The sequence below is a fragment of the Felis catus genome, chromosome X, assembly GCF_018350175.1.
Source record: "Felis catus isolate Fca126 chromosome X, F.catus_Fca126_mat1.0, whole genome shotgun sequence".
NCBI classification, from domain to species: Eukaryota; Metazoa; Chordata; class Mammalia; order Carnivora; family Felidae; genus Felis; species Felis catus.
In genome coordinates this window covers 71,272,366-71,290,245 of record NC_058386.1, presented here as the reverse complement: position 1 = coordinate 71,290,245, position 17,880 = coordinate 71,272,366, and the positions used below count along the sequence as shown (strand labels likewise).

Here is a 17,880-nt window from a genome sequence, read left to right as displayed (position 1 = left end):
CTTCCCTTGTAAGTTAAGGACTTTTTTCCCTTGCTGCTTTCATGATTCTTCCCTTGCTTGAGTATTTTGTGAATTTGACTATGATCTGCCTTGTTGATGGTCCTTTTTTGTTGAATCTAATGGGAGTCCTCTGTATTTCCTGGATTTGATGTCTTCTTTCCCCAGGTTAGGAAAGTTTTTTGCTATGATTTGCTCACATAACTCTTCTACCCCTTTTTTCTCTCTCTTCATCTTCTGGGACCCCTATGATTCTGATGTTGTTCCTTTTTAATGAGTCACTGATTTATCTAATTCTTAAATCGTGCTCTTTTGCCTTAGTCTCCATCTTTTTTTCTGCTTAATTATTCTCCATGAGTTTATCCTCTATATCACTGATTATCTGCTCTGCCTCATACATCCTTGCTGCCATGGCAACCATTCGAGATTGCAGCTCAGTTACAACATTTTTTACTTCATCCTGACTAGATTTTACTACTTTTACCTCTGTAGATTCGGGTTCTAATCTATTTTCAATCCCATCTAGTATTCTTCTTATTGTGATTCTAAATTCTGGTTCAGACATCTTGCTTTTATCTGTGTTAGATAAGTTCCTGGCTGTGGTTTCTTCCTGCTTTTTCTTTTGGGGTGAATTTCTTCGTTTTGTCATTTTGAAGAGAGAAAAGGAATTAATGAGGTAACAAAATTTTAAAATTAAAAAAATTAAAATTAAAAAATTAAAAACAAGAAACACACACACAAAATGAAATAAATGATGCTATATCCTAGGTGTGCTTTGGTGTAGGTGTTGAAAGGGGCTTGACAGATTAGAGATAAAGTGGAAGAAAAAAATGGAAATCGTTTGAAAATTTGGAAAAACATATACACTGAAATAGAATAAAATGAAATGGTATAAGTAAAATAGAGTTTGAAAAAATTTACACAAGATAAAAAATATAGTAGAAAAAATTTAAAGAAAAATATTTTTAATAAAGATTGAAAATAAAAATATTTTTCTCTTTCTGAATTCAAGAAAAAAGAAACGAAAAAGAGAAAAAAAAATTGAATAGATCGACCAGGAATCAGACTGAAATACAATTGAAATTACTTCTTTTTCCCCTAGAAGTCATACTATGATGTGACTGATAGGCTGTAAACTAAGCAGGCCAAGAGACTTGTGTTCCTGAAAGGGGAGGTTGGCCCAGTTGGTGGAGCTTGGTGTAATGGTTCCGTTCTCCACTAGATGGCGCTGCTTAGCTTACTTGGGTTTATTGTTGTGGTGCTTGTAGGTCTGTATGTGCATGTGTGGGAGCAGTGAAAATGGTGTCTCCCAGCTACCCAGTCTGTAGTATCGGAACTCTGTTCTCATTGAGCAGCAATCGTGCACCTATCCTTTGTATTCATCTTCCATCCACTCTCCGCTTTTACATTGTCCGTGACCAAGCCCCAGGCAGCACCTCCCTGTTGAGTTTTATCTCAGATGCGGCTGTTTTTCCCAACCCCTTACTTCTGAGGCACTGCAGCTTTGATCCGTTCTGCCCCTGTGCAGAAGGGTCTCACCTAGCAAATGGCCAAGTGCCAGCCACACCAAGTAATGTTCACGGGACCCTGCTGCTGCTGCTGATGCCCAGAGAATGTGGCTGGGTGCCAGTCTTCCCCAGAAAAAGTTCACGTGATCGTGTGGCAGCAGCGTTTCAGGGATTATGGCAAATCGCAACATGTATCTGGCACCAGGCTTCACCCCCAACAACCTTGTTCCAGAACCAGCATATGTGGTTATTCTCCCGGGTCTACTGGGGCCTTTGCCTGTGGGGGAGCCATACAGCCTCAACCAGATGTCCTCCCAGCTTGGGAACCACCTCTCCCCATGTGGCCTAAAGCCCCCTGGACTTCACTCTGCTCCCAGGGATTTGCCCTTCCCACCAGATCACTGCCAGGTATCGAGTTGTGGAGTTTCAGACTCTGTGCTCCCCCTGTTTATAGGGTCTTAATGGAATTTAAGCCCTCTCCTTTCTCCTTTCTCCTTTCTCCTTTCTCCCTTTTCGTTCAGTCCCTGCGGCTTTTGTACTATTCCGCTTTCTCTCCAGCCACTTTTGGCGGGGGGGGGGGTCCTTTTTCCTGTACTCCCCCCTTTCCTCCCCCCCCCATCTCTGTCCTCTCTCTGCAAACAAAAACAGCTCCCTGCTCTCTGCGGCTTGTCTCTCCCCCAGTCCACCTCTCTGCGCTGCGTACCTGCTGAGTTGTGTGGTTCACGTTGTGCAGATTGTCATGTTAATCCTCAAATCAGTTTTCTAGGCGTGCAGGATGGTTTAGTGTTGATCTGGCTGTATTTCATGGACGTGAGACACAAAAAAAATTTCCATGCTGTTCCGCTATCTTGGCTCTTCCCTATCAGGCTTTTCTTTTCTTTAAAGAAGAAAAGTATGTATTTCTTTAAAGAAGAAGTGGATATTTCAACTGATGCTGTGGAGGTAGTAAAAAGGGAGGGAGAGTTTGAAGATATCCAGGAGAAAAGGAAGATAACTGATGCAGCAAGGTCCAGGTAAAGGTGGAGAGTATGAGATTCAGAGAACAGGTAAAACCGTTGACCTTAGAGGGGATGTGAGACACTTGCAATAAGAGGATGAATGGAGGATGTTTGTAGGTCTGGGAGTTTCCATCTAATGGAATCCATTTACTCTTTAAATTACGAAGTGAGGTCATCTCCTGAGAATTGAGGTGTAAGTGTCGGGAACAGGTCAAAGCTCAAGGAAAGATATACAGTAATAACTGTGGGGAGTTGGATTATGGCCTCTCTCATTGTCAGATGGCTGCACAGTGTTGATTGCTGAATTGAGCCTGGTGGTTATGGGTGTATGGTGGCATTAATCTGCCCCTATCCTTTCAGCTCTTCCATTCTCTTACCCCACTTAATCTTCTCAATGATCTGTTAAGAGACCTACAATTCCTTGTCCTCTCCTTTTCCTCCTAGTTTACCATTCTTCCCTCTTCCTTTTTCATGTCCTGGTCCCCGTGGTGGATTTTCTGAACTGCCCTTCCGCCAACACCTTCAATTCCTATGTAGCCATGTTCTTCCACTGTACCCACAGAGGAAAATTTTGTCTCTGGATGAGTCTATAATTTACATCTGGATCACAGAAGGATACTTGAGAAAACCACACATCCACACAGACTGGCACTCCCACAGAGTCAGGGTTGCCAATCTCATTCAGCTAGACCGTTGCTACCACCAGTTTATCCACTGGTCTCAGATAGCTCCCTCTCCCATTCCTCTCAGTGCCTAGTCCAAATCTTTACTGTTTTACCCACCCTCCTCTGTCTTAGCTCTTTCACCTCACCCCTCACTTCACTGAGAAAAGTAAGGCCCTACTAAGCACAATGGCCCTTGACCTCCTGCCCCACCACCCACAACTGATATACAAGTACAGAGAGTAATGACAGGGCTCCCCTCCTTGTCCAAGGCCAACCCCATTCATAAGTGCTCTTGATATACACACATGTGCACGCACACACACCACCCTGCATCTGTGTCCTGTCTTCTGCCTTTCCCTGCTACTGGTACCTTGCCTTCAACCTATATACATGTACTAGTATTTTGTTCCAAAATTAATATTAAAAAAAATCTCCTTTTGCCCCCATCTCTAATTGTATCCCATCTCTCCCCTGATCTCATCAACATTTTCAAGACAGTGTCTATACTTGCTCCCTCCAGCTCCTTACCTCTCATCCATTTCTAGACCAGCCTGGCTTTTACCTCCACATTTCTACCACAATTTTTCTTGCTAAGTTTATTAATGACTTTATAATGGTCAGGAGCATAGGACAGTTTTTTTTTTTTTTTTTTTCTATTAGGTCTTTTCTGGTACATTTGACAATGTTGATTATTACCTTTTTCTTGAAACTCTATACTCCTTGGCTTCCATGATACTGTGCTCTCTTGGTTCTCATAACTCTCTGAATAGTCCATCTCTGCTTCTTTTATGGGCTCTATCCTCTTAAATATTGGGGCTCCCCCAGGTTCTCACTTCAACCCACATTATCTCTTGCTCTATGCACACTTGCTGCTGGACTCCATGTACTTACATAGTTCCAACTCTGCATAAATGTTGGTGACAGCTACTTCTTTATCTCCCAGGAATGTTGGTCAAACTTCTTGCTGGACATCTATCCCAAAGTCCCCTCAAATTGAACATACTCAGAACTTAACTCACCATTTTCCCTCTCAAAACTACTTATCCAGTGTTCCCTGCCTTCATGAGAAGCACTGATGTCCTTCCAACTAACAATTTCTTCCTCCCATCTCTGGTATCCCCTAAGCCTCCAGGTCCTCTCATTGTACTTCCTTGAATTGGCTCCAATATGTTTTTCCTCTCAGTTCTTATTCTCACTCCTCTAGTTTCAGAACTCATCTCTGCCTTCTAACTGGTTGTTCCTCCTCTCATCTTGTCTCCTTCAGATCCGTCCTCTAAAGAGCTATCAGAGTGATCAGTCTAAAAGTGTACATTTATACTTCTCTTTGTTTCCTATATTGGCTTCTTTCCTCTTTGTAAATTTTGAAGCATATGTGATGAACCTTAAGGAGAGGAAAGGGTAGGTGTAAGTCTAGGTAAATTTTATGAAAGTGGTACTAGAGAGTTGAGGGTATTCCCTTTTGATGGCTTTTCCTAATCTCTGAGTTTTAAGACAGTTACCTTCTCAGAGTTCAAGACACAGAAGGTACTGTGGTTGGGGTTACTGATTGTATTTAAATTTTTTAAAAATTAGACATTATGGTTGTAGGAAACAAAAGAAATATAGGCATACCTCAAAGGTTTTGTGAGTCCAGTTCTAGACCACCACAGTAAAGTGAATGTCACAATAAAGCAAGTCAAATGATTTTTTTTTTAGTTTCTCAGTTCATATAAAATTATGTTTACACTATACTGTGGCCTATTAAGTGTTCAGTATAGCATTATGTATAAAAAAAGTACTTACCTTAAAAATACTTTATTTCTAAACAATCTCAACTATCATCTGAGCTTTCAGTGAGTTCTAATCCTTTTGCTGGTGGAGGGTTTTGCCTTGATGTTGATGGCTACTGACTGATCAGGGTGGTGGTTACTAAAGGTTTGGGTGGCAGTGACAATTTCTTAAAATGAGACAACAATAAACCTTGCTGCATCAATTGACTCTTCTTTTATGAATGGTTTCTCTGTAGCATACAATGCTGTTTGATAGCATTTTACCCACCATAGACGTTCTTTGAAAATTGGAGTCAATCCTATCAAAATTTGTTGCTGCTTTATCAACTAAGTTTATGTAGTATGTAAACCCTTTGTTGTCATTTCAACAATCTTCACAGCATCTTTGTCAGAAGTAGATTCCATCTCAAGAACTACTTTCTTTGCTCATCCATAAGAAGCAACTCCTCTGTTGTTAAAGCTTTATCATGAGATTGTAGCCATTTAGTTACTTCTTCAGACTCCACCTCTAATTCTAGTTCTCTTGCTGTGTCCACCACATCTGCAGTTCCACTGCAGACTCCTCCACTGAAGACTTGAACCCTGAAATTCATTCATGAGGGCTGGAATCAACTTTCTCCAAACTCCTGTTAATGTTGATATTTTGAACTCTTCCTGTGAATCATGAGTGTTCTCAATGGCATCTTAAATGGTGAATCCTTTCCCGAAGGTTTTCAAATTACTTTGCCCGCATCCATCAAGAGAATCACTGTCTATGGCAGGTATAGTTTGACAAAATGCATTTCTTACATAATAAGACTTGAAAGTCAAAATTCCTTGTGGATCCATGTACTGCAGAAAAGATGTTTGATAGGTAAAGATAGGATTGAGTATGTAGAAAGGGAGATGCTAGGACTGGAAGATCCCAGGGAGCAAAGCCACATCTTTTAAAACAATGCTGGAAACATCCATGAGAAAAACTCCCTCAGGCGTAAAGTTTTTCTTAAGAATGTAACAAATACCACCTACTCCCCCTTCATGTTTCCCTCAGGAATAAACAACTCATCACCAACAGGTATCTTTTTTTTTTCCTAAAAAGAAACCAAAAAGAAGAGGAGGAACAGACCAAAACCCTATAAAATAAAGTTGCTTGCTTATACTCAGGGGTATTCACTTTCAGATGCCCCCTCTCTGTAGAGAGATCTTTCATACTATTCTTACCTTCTGATCTTACACTCTGATAAACTTTTGCCTGCTGCTCATTTTATTCTGTGTCCACCTCCTCATTCTTTGAATTGGCTAAACAACGAGCCCTGGCATTGAGGTATTTATTCTGCAAAATGTGTTAGCAACCATGAAAACAACATTAATCTTGTTGTACATCTCCATCAGAGCTCTTGGGTGACCAGGTTCTTTGTCAATGAGCAGTCATGTTTTGAAAGGAATCTTTTTTCTGAGTAGTAGGTCTCAACAGTGGGCATAAAATACTCAGTAAACTATGTTGTATCATCCAGGCTTTCTTGTTCCATTTACAGAGCAGAGGGAGAATAGATTTAAAATAATTCTTAAAGGCCCTAGGATTACTAGAATGATAAATGAGCATTGGCTTCAACTTAAAGTCACCAGCTACATTAGCCTTTAACAAGAGAGTCAGCCTGTCCTTTGAAGCTTTAAAGCCAGATGTTGACTTCTCTTCTGTAGCAATGAAAGTCCTAGATGACATCTTCTTCCAGTAGAATGCTATTCAATATCTGGAAAATCGGTACTGTAGTGTAGTCACCTTCATGAATTATCTTAGTTACATCTTCTGGATAACTTGCTGCAGCTTCTTTATCAGTACTTGCTGTTTCACCTTGCACTTTTTTAAAAAGTTTAAATTCAAGTTAGTTAACATACAGTGTACTTTTGGCTTCAGGAGTAGAGCCCAGTGATTCATCTCTTATATAGGACACCCAGTATTCATCCCAACAAGTGCCTTCCTTAATACCCATCACCCATGTAATCCATCCCCCCCACCCACCTCCCCTACAGGAACCCTCAGTTTGTTCTCTGTATTTAAGAGTCTCTTATGCAAAAGGGTTCCCCTATCTCCACATCCTCACCAACATTTGTTGTTCCCTGTGTTAATTTTATCGTTTCTGACACGTGTGAGGTGGTATCTCATTGCAGTTTTGATTTGTATTTCCCTGATGATGAGTGATTTGGACATCTTTTCATGTGTCTGTTGGCCGTCTGTATGTATTCTTTGGAAAATGTCTATTAATGTCTTCTACCCATTTCTTCACTGGATTATTTGTTTTATGGGTGTTGAATTTGATAAGTTATTTTTGACACTAACCCTTTATCCATTACATCATTTTCAAATATCTTCTCCCATTCCATAAGATGCCTTTTAGTTTTATTGATTGTTTCCTTAGCTGTGCAGAAGCTTTTTATATTGATGAGGTCCCAATAGTTCATTTTTTTTATTTCCCTTGATTTTGGAGACATGACCTGAGGTCGAGGTCAAAGAGGTTGCTGCCTGTTTTCTCCTGTAGGATTTTGATGGTTTTCTGTCTCACATTTTAGGTCTTTCATCCATTTTGAATTTACTTTTTGTGTGGTGTAAGAAAGTGGTCCAGTTTCATTCTTCTGCATGTTGCTGTCCAATTCTCCCAGCACCATTTGCTAAAGAGACTATCTTTTTTTTTTCATTGGATACTCTTTCCTGCTTTGTCAAAGATTAGTTGGCCATATATTTGTGGGTCCATTTTTAGGTTCTCTATTCCATTGGTCTAGGTATCTGTTTTTGTGGCAATACCATACTGTCTTGATGATTATACCTTTGTAATACATCTTAAAGTCTGGAGTTGTGATACCTCCAGCTGTGGTTTTCGTTTTCAACATTACTTTGGCTATTTGGGGTCTTTTGTGGTTCCATACAAATTTTAGGATTGTTTGTTCTAGCTCTGTGAAGATGCTGGTGTTATTTTCATAGGGATTGTATTGAATGTGTATAGATTGCTTTGGGTAGTATTTAACAATTTTTGTTCTTCCAATGAGCATGGAATATTTTTCTATTTCTTTGTGTCTTCGTCAATGTCTTTCATAGCCTTTCTATAGTATTCCGCATACAGATCTTTTACCTTTTTGGTTAGGTTCTAGATACAGCATTTTAAAAATACATCCTAACAAGTTATTAGGTCTTTGATCTCTGTAGCAGGGGTTTCTCTGCTGTCTTCTAAGCCTTTTTGAAGCCCAGCTATTAGTATTATGACTGTTGTTCTAAATTCTTGTTCAGATGTATTGTGTATATCTGTTTTGAGCAATTCTCTGGCTGTGATTTCTTCTTGACCTTCCTTTTGGGGAGAATTCCTCTATCTTGTCATTCTGGCCGTCTGTCTTTTATGTGTTTTAAAAACTTTTTATGTGTCCTTCACCTGAGACTACTGCTATATTAAAAAGGGACCGTACAATGTCCAGGCCTGGCACTCCAGGAAGTACTTCTGTTGTGTGTTGCATGTACTTTGCTGTTGGGTTCTGGATGCCCAGTCCCACTGATCAGTCCTCTGCAGAGCTCCTCCTTGCTTGCAATGATGGAGTGTTTGGACCTTTAACTAGGTGTGCTTTGATTTCTTTGTTGAAGTAACCCTGGAAAAAAAAGGAGGTGGGGGGAGCCTGATGCTATAAAAAGAGAACAATGAAAGGGGAGAAAAGAAAACAAATAGAGAATTAAAACCTATAAGGTTGATTCCAAAGAGAGAGAAAGGAAAAGAAAGAAGAAAAAAAGCAAAAGAAAAAAGATGGAAACCGAGTAGAATTAAAAAGCCTGATCAAAAAATATATATGTCTGTGTGTGTGTATGTATGTGTAGATAGATAGCTAGATGGTGTATATATGTGTAGATAGATAGATATGACAACAAATCAGAAACTATAAACCTGATTTGAAAAGAAAACAGAGAGGGAGGAAAGCAAGAAAGAAAAAAGAAAAAAATAAAAGGTTGTCTATTGGTGCCTGAGGCTGGTGGCTGTGTTGGTCTGGAGGGAGTCTGTCTACATTGAGTAAGTTAGTCTTGCTCTAGTAAGTGAGCATTTGCTAGGCATGGAGGGGTAGGGTTTGTTCTAAGCGTGTACTGCCTCCACTGGTGACCGCTGTGCTATTCTCTTAAGTCCCACTGTGTTGGTGTTAGGAAAATTTCCGTCACCCCAATCTCTCCTCCCGACTGGGCTCTCACCCCCTGCTGTTCAGGCAGCCCTCACTGAATAGCGAGGGCAGTCAGCTTGCCCTGCACCATTATTCTCCTGTGGCTTCCCCTTGGCACTCTGATGGGATTCAAATCCTGAAGTCTTAATAGACCCCGAATGGTGCAAATCCAGATCCACTCCCCTCCTCCAGGGATCCTACTGCTGAAAGGCCTTTGGCTGGCACCTGCAGAGTATTTTGTCCTTGGGGAGGCAATAAAACCTGTTTCCAAATAATCCAGGAAGGGTACTATTCTTTCCCAGTACACCCTGGAGATCGTTACACCATGCTGTGCACTCCAGGGCCAGCTACCCACTCCCCAGGAGTGTGTGCCATTGCTCTACTCTTGAGAAAGTCATGCACTTCCAAAACCTTTGAGTTTCAGCTCCTAAGGTTATGTACAAAAAAGAACTGACACTCTCCATACTTCTCATTCCCCCCTCCATAGTCCGTAGAGGTTTTCCTCTTGTGCTAACTCGATGCCATAATTTCACAACCCCTCTTTCTTTCTCTCCCTTTTGTCTCTCCACAGAAAGGGTTCCCTCCCCTCTGTGGCTATGCTGGTTTATTTCCCTCATTTCATATCCACGCACCTCACTCCTGCTAAGCTGTCCACCGTCCAACTGTGGAGATCCTTCTGCTACTCCACAGATCAATTTCCTGGGTTTTCCAAGTGATCTGACCTCAAAACAGCTATGTTTAATGGACAAAGAAAATCCCGGTCCTCCTACTTCTCCATCATCTTCACCTTGCACTTTTATGTTATGGAGATGGCTTCCTTCCTTAAGCCTTCTGAACCAACCTTGGCTAGCTTCACACTTTTCTGTAACTTTCTCACTTCTCTCAGCCTTCATAGAATTAAAGAGAGTTAGGGCCTTGCTCTGAATTAGACTTTGGCTTAAGGGAATGTGGTAGCCATTTTGATCCAGACCACTGAAACTTTCTCCATATCAACAATCTATCTCTTTACCTTTCTTACATTCTTATGTTGAGTAACACCTTTTACTTCCTTCAAGAACTTTTCCTCTGCATTTGCAACTTGGCTGTTCAGTACAAGAGGCCTAGCTTTTGGTCTGTCTTGGCTTTCAACATCCCTTTTTCACTTAGAAATAAGCTTAATTATTTCTAGCTTTTGATTTAAAGTATGAGATGTGCAACTCTTTCTTTCACTAGAATACTTAGAGGCCATTATAGAGTTAATAATTTGCCTAATTTCAGTATTATTGTGTCTTAGGGAATAGGGAGGCTTGAGGAGAGGGTAGAGACTGGGGAACATTGGCTGGTGAAGCAGTTGGAGTACACAAAGCATTTATCAATGAAATTTGCAGTTCTATATGTATGGGCTCAATTCATGGAACCCCTAAACAATTACAATAGTGACATCAAAGATCACTGATCATATGTAACCATAAAAAATATAATAAAAAAGTTTGAAATATTGTGAGAATTACCAAAATGTGAATTAGAGATATTAAGTAAGTAAAATGCTGTTGGAAAAATGGTACCAGTAGATTTGCTCAATGCATGGTTGCCACAGACCTTCATATTTGTAAAAAAAAAAATGCAGTATTTGCAAAGTGTAATAAAGCAAAGCACAATAAAATGTGCTATGCCTGAATGTTGGTGCAGTTCCTACAATACCTTTCTGGCTTTAAACGTTTTTACTCATAATCATTTGATAATTATTATACATTAGATACATGTTTTACTGGTTCCTCTCTCTTTAAAGTACATTTTGTGTCATGGACATCCAGCAGCAAAAGGGCGTTAAGAGGAATATGGAGAACACAGTTTTGGGGACATCTTAAGCCCAAAAATGTACTTCTAAGTAATGTGATAGTAGAATATTCATGGTTATCAAAAGAATATCTGTTTTGAGAACTTGTAGGCATTTCCTGTATTGGCTATCAATGTGACATCACGAGTCAAAATCTAAGCATAGTGCTCACAGGTAAAAGTGTAAATTGGGCTTCACATTTTGACAAGTGTTTTATATATGAGAGAATATAGTTTTCTCAGATTGAAGATTAAATTGAGAATTAATATTGAAACTTTTGGTTTTATAGAGAAACATTGACCTGATTGTCATTTTAATTATAAGGCCATGCAATATATTAGTAGTGCCTATAGCATATCAGCATACTGCATATCAATAAACATTAATTAATTAATACTTTAAATATTTATTTATTTATTTTGAGAGAGAGAGAGCCCTAGCAAGGGAAGGGCAGAGACAGAGGGAGAGAGAGCGTATCCTAAGCAGGCTCCCCTCTATCAGCACAGAGCCAGATGTAGTCAGTCAATCTCACAAACCGTGACATCATGACCTGAGCCAAAATCAATAGTCGGGTGCTCAACCAACTGAGGTACCCCAATAAACATTATTTTAAAATAATTTTCCATTTTACTTTAAATTCTGGGTTTCTAGTTTTAGTGCTGGAATCCTTAAATTAAAGACATTCATTTGGAAACATTTTGGTATATGTTTGGCTACACTGTTGACATATTACTTTGCTTATTTCAATCTTTCAGATTTGTAACATTTTTAAATTTTAACACTCTATACCTACTGCTTTTAGCCATTATGAATAATCAAAATTAATATGATCTGTTTTCAAATACTGAAGTGCATATAATTCAGAAGTAATGAGTCATAATTTAATCCTTTGAAAATAATAAGTGAAGAATTTAACAAATATTAAAGATATTTGAAACATTTCTTGTCCATGAATTAATTATACGAATGTAACATATGTGATATATAAGTATATAAATAATGCAGAAATTGGACATTCAGGCACATGTATATGTTACATGTTTCAAATTCTGTTCTAAAATCTTTACAAGCTAAATTTTTTCAAACATCATGGAGTTTGAAAAAAAGATAATTTGAGAGTTAACTAAACTCTAATGATAGAAGAATGAAAATGAGATCTACCCCTTATGTCTAATATTTTATTTCTACTTTTCAGATTTCCATTTTGACAGTGCCAGCAGTGGAGACAGGAACTTTTGCTGTTCGGGTCATTGAATTATGTTCCTCAACAATGACATGCATGAAAGGCACATGTGAGCACAGTAGAATCTGGTTGTCTTATGTGTTTGTTTTGGGAGTAAAGGGGGACAACCATTGATAAAGTTGTCTGGGTTCTGATTATAGTTTTGCTTATATATATATATATATATATATATATATATATATATGTATGTATATAGGCAATGTATATATATGTATATAGGCAATGTATATATATATGTATATATATATACATACACACACACGTATATATACAGACACACACACATATATATATACACACATGTATATATAAATATATATCCAAGTTAGTTAGCATATAGTGCAATAATGATTTCAGGAGTAGAATCCAGCGATTCATCCCCTACATATAACACCCAGTGCTTATCCCAACAAGTGTCTTCCTGATGCCCCTTACCCATCTAACCATCCCCCACCCACAACCCCTCCAGCAACCCTGTTTGTTCTCTATATTTAAGAGTCTCTTATGTTTTCCACCCCCCTGTTTTTATATTATTTTTGCTTCCCTTCCCCTATGTTCATCTGTTTTGTGTCTTAAATCCCACACGAGTAAAGTCATATGATATTTGTATTTCTCTAATTTCACTTAGCATAATACCCTCCACTTCCATCCACATTGTTGGAAATGACAAGATTTCATTCTTTTTGATTGCTGAGTAATGTTCCATTGTATATATGTACCACATCTTCTTTATCCTTTCATCTGTGGATGGACATTTGGGCTCTTTCCATACTTTGGCTATTGTCAATAGCCCTGCTATAAACATTGGGGTGCATGTGTCCCTTCGAAGCACCACTCCTTTATCCTTTGGATAAAAACCTAGTGGTGCCATTGCACGGTCGTAGGGTAATTGTATTTTTTAACTTTTTGAGGAATCTCCATGCTGCTTTCCAGAGTGGCTGCACCAGTTTGCATTCCCACCAGTGCAAAAGAGTTCCCCTTTCTTCACATCCTCACCAACATCTGTTGTTGCCTGAGTTGTTAATTTTAGCTATTCTGACTGGTGTGAGGTGGTAACTCATTTTGGTTTTGATTTGTATTTCCCTCATGATGAGTGATGTTGAGCATTTTTTCATGTGTCTGTTAGCCATCTGGATGTCTTCTTTGGAAGTGTCTATTCATGCCTTCTGTACATTTATTAACTGGATTATTTGTTTTTTGGGTGTCAAGTTTGATAAGTTGTTTACAGATTTTGCATACTTACATTTTATCTGATATGTCATTTGCAAATTATCTTCTTCCATTCCGTTGCAGTTGCCTTTTAGTTTTGCTGACTGTTTCCTTCATTGTGAAAAAGCTTTTTATCTTGATGAGGTCCCAGTAGTTCATTTTTGCTTTTGTTTCCCTTGCCTCCAGAAACGTGTCAAGTAAGAATTGCTATGACTGAGGTCAAATAGATTTTTGCCTGCTTTCTCCTCTAGGATTTTGATGGCTTCCTGTCTTACGTTTAGGCGTTTTATTCATTTTCAGTTTATTTTTGTGTTTGGTGTAAGAAAGTAGTTCAGGTTCATTCTTTTGCATGTCGCTGTCCACTTTTCCCAGCACCACTTGCTGAAGAGACTGTCTTTATTCCATTGAATATTGTTTCCTGCTTTGTCAAAGATTAGTTGGCCATACGTTTGTGGGTCCATTTCTGGGTTCTCTATTATGTTCCATTGATCTGAGTGTCTGTTGTGCCACTACCATACTGTCCTGGTGATTACACCTTTGTAATACAGCTTGAAGTCTGGAATTGTGATTCCTCCTGCTTTGGTTTTCTTTTTTCAGGATTGCTTTGGCTATGTGGGGTCTTTTCTGGTTCCATAAAATTTTCGGATTATTTATTCTAGCTCTGTGAAGAATGTTGGGGTTATTTTGATAGGGATTGCATTAAATATGTAGATTGCTTTGGGTAGTATCGACATTTTAACAATATTTGTTCTTCCTACCCAGGAGCATTGAATAATTTTCCATTTTTTTGTGTCTTCTTCATTTTCTTTCATAAGCTTTCTATATTTTTCATGGTATAGATTTTTCACCTCTTTGCTTAGATTTATTCCTTGGTATTTTATGGTTTTTGGTGCAATTGTCAATGGGATAGATTCCTTGATTTCTCTTTCTATTGCTTCGTTATTGGTGTATAGAAATGCAACTGGTTTCTGTGCATTGATTTTATATCCTGTGACTTTGCTGAATTCATGAATCATTTCTAGCATTTTTTTGGTGGAATCTTGTGGGTTTTCCATATAGAGTATCATGTTATCTGTGAAGAGTGAAAGTTTGACTTCCTCCTTGCCAATTTGGATGCCTTTTATTTCTTTGTATTCTCTGATTACTGAGGTTAGGACTTCCAATACTATGTTGAATAACACTGGCAAGAGTGGACATCCCTGTCATATTCCTGACCTTGGGGGAAAAGCTCTGCTTTTCCCCATTGAGGATGATAGTAACAATGGGTCTCTTGTATGTGGCTTTTGTGATCTTGAGTTATGGTCCTTCTATCCCTACTTTCTTGAGGGTTTTTATCAAGAAAGGATGCTGTATTTTGTCAAATGCTTTCTCTGCATCTATTGAAAGGATCATGTGGTTCTTGTCCTTTCTTTTATTGCTGTGATGTATCACATTGATTGATTTGCAGATACTGAACCAGCCTTTCATCCCATTATAAATCCCACTTGATCGTGGCAAATAATTCATTTAATGTATTGTTGGATCCGGTTGGCTGATATCTTGTTGAAAATTTTTGCATCCATGTTCATCAGGGAAATTGATCTCTAGTTCTCCTTTTTGAGTGGGGTCTTTCTCTGGTTTTGGAATCAAGGTAATGCTGGTGCCATAGAATGCATTTGGATATTTTCCTTCTGTTTCTATTTTTTGGAACAGCTTCAAAAACATAGGTGTTAACTCTTCTTTAAATGTTTTGTAGAATTCTCCTGGAAAGCTATCCAGCCATGGGCTCTTGTTTTTTGGGAGATTTTTGATTACTAATTAAATTTCTGTTCAAATTATCTATTTCTTCTTGTTTCAGCTCTGGTAGTTTATGTTTCCAGGATTTTGTCCTTTTCTTCTAGATTGCCCAATTTATTGGCATATAATTGCTCATAATATTCTCTTATTATTGTTTGTATTTATGCAGTGTTTGTGATCTCTCATCTTTAATTCTTGATTTTATTTATTTGAGTCCTTTTTCTTTTTGATTAATCTGCCTAGGTGTTTATCAATTTTGTTAATTCTTTCAAAGAACCAGTTTCTGGTTTCATTGAGCTGTTCTACTGGTTTTGTTTATTTATTTGTTTATTTGCTTTGGGTTTCAATAGCATTGATTTCTGCTCTAATCTGTATTTTCCTGTCTTTTGTTGGTTTGGGGTTTTATATGCTGTTCTTTTGCAGCTCTTTAAGGTTGTGGATTAGATTCTGTATCTGAGACCTTTCTTCCTTCTTTAGAAGGCCTGGATTCGTATATACTTTCCTCTTATGACCACCTTTCCTGCATCCCAGAGGTTTTGGGCTATGGTATTTTCATTTTCATTGGCTTCCATGTACTTTTTAATTTCCTCTTTAACTTCTTGGTTTGCGCATTCATTTTTGGTAAGATGTTCTTTAGTCTTCCAGTATTTGTTGTCTCTCGAAATTGTTTCTTGTGGTTGATTTTGAGTTTTATACCACTGTGGTTTGAAAATATGCATAGTATGATCTTGATGTTTTTGTACTTGTTGAGGGCTGGTTTCCCACTATGTGATCTATTCTGGAAAATGTTCCATGTGCACTCAAGAAGAATGTATATTCTGCTGCTTTAGGATGAAATGTTCTGAATATATCTGTTAAGTCCACCCAGTCCCATGTGTCATTAAAGCCATTGTTTCCTTGTAGATTTTCTGTTTAGATGATCTTCTTGTAAACAGCATATAGATGGATCTTGTTTTCTTATCCATAATGTTACCCTATGTCTTTTGATTGAAGCATTTAGTCCATTGACATTTAGAGTACTGAAATATATAGACTTATTGCCATTGTGTTGCTTGTAGAGTTGGTGTTTCTGCTAGTGTTCTTTGGTCCTTTCTAGTCTTTGTGACTTTTTTTCTTGTTTTGGTTTTGCTTTTCTCCTCTCAGCGAGTCCCCCTTAAAATTTCTTGCAGGGCTGGTTTAGTGATTATGAACTCTAATTTTTGTTTGGGAAACTTTTTATCTCTCCTTCCACTTTGAATGACAGTCTTGCTGGATAAAGAATTCTTGGTTGCATATTTTTCTGATTCAGCATGTTAAATATATCCTGCCACTCCATTCCAGTCTGCCACACTTTGTGGATACATGTTCTGCAAATCTGTTCTCTCTTCCCTTATAGGTTAAGGACATTCTTCCATTTTTGCTTTCATAATTCTCTCCTTGTCTGTGTATTTTGTGAATTTGACTATGATTTCCCTTGTTAATGGTTGGTTTTTGTTTAATGTAATGGGAGTTCTCTGTGCTTCCTGGATTTTTTTTATCTGTGTCTTTCCACAGGTTAGGAAAGTTTTCCAGTATGATTTGCTCATATACAGCTTCTACCCCTTTTACTCTCTATTCATCTTCTTGGACCCCTATGATTCTGATGTTATTCCTTTTTAATGAGTCACTGAGTTCTCTAATTCTTATATCATGCTCTTTTGCCTATCCCCCCCACCTTTTTTCTGCTTCATTATTCTCTATAAGTGTCTCTTGTATATTGTTGATTCGCTGCTCTGATTCATCCATCCTTCCTGTCGTGGCATCCATTCTAGATTGCATCTCATTTATTGCATTTTTACTTTTGTCCTGACCAGATTTATTTCAATGCATTTTTTTCAACCCTAGCCAGTATTCTTATCATCGAGATTCTAAATTCTGGCTCAGACATCTTGCTTATATCTATGTTGATTAAGTCCCTGGCTGTCATTTTTTCTTGTTCTTTCTTTTGAGGTGGATTCCTTCCTATCTTCATTTTGGAGGAAGAAAAGTATTAATTAAATACAAAAATAAATTTTGGGAGATTAAAAACGACACCAAAACAAATTCAAATAAAGTAAGCTAGATCCTAGGTGTGTTTTGGTCTAGCTATTGACCATATTTTTTTTTTATTCACACACCTTTTTGTTCACATACTTTATGTTCATACAATAAGTCATTCTATACCTTCCCCTTGCCTCTAGTTAGTTTTTTACCTAAATCTTCATAGGCCCCATTTTTAAGTTCTCCAGTGAATTTCTGTGACATTCCAGTTCGTTTTGTAATTTTACTTATGCTTATTACAAACATACTTTCAAAAAATTTTTTTTTACTCTACTGGTTTTCTTGTTTGATTTTCCTTAGAATTCTTAATCCAGTTTCTTATCTTCTACCATATGTAAATGATCAACTTAACGTTTTTATGAGTCTAAAGTTACATAGTACTTTCATTTCTTTTACTAATATGTATCAAAATTTTTGTCTCTAACACTGTTCAGATATCATGCCTTCTACCACATATTTTGTAAAGATGTTTCAGTAAGTAGAAACCAGCAAGGATACATTAGATGTCATTATGCCTAGATCTAAATTGTGTACTGTAGTGATTACAAAGAAGCACACAGTGGCATCCCTAATTTGAAATGTTCATAATCTTATTAGACACCTAATAGAGCAAGACACTATTAACTGTGTGCAGTGTACTCTAATAGACATTTCAGGATAGGTGTAGTTGAGTACAA

General features: G+C 38.0%; 1 protein-coding gene across 3 annotated transcripts in view; it reads left to right on the top strand.

The window, feature by feature from the left end:
- Positions 1–17,880, top strand: part of CHM (CHM Rab escort protein) — a 265,730-nt gene that overhangs the window by 173,476 nt on the left and 74,374 nt on the right. For all 3 annotated transcript variants that reach the window (XM_045051291.1, XM_004000686.5, XM_019824049.2), the window contains one exon: positions 12,113–12,209. In XM_045051291.1, the coding sequence (XP_044907226.1) occupies positions 12,113–12,209 (97 nt within the window). The remainder of the gene's footprint in view (positions 1–12,112; positions 12,210–17,880) is intronic.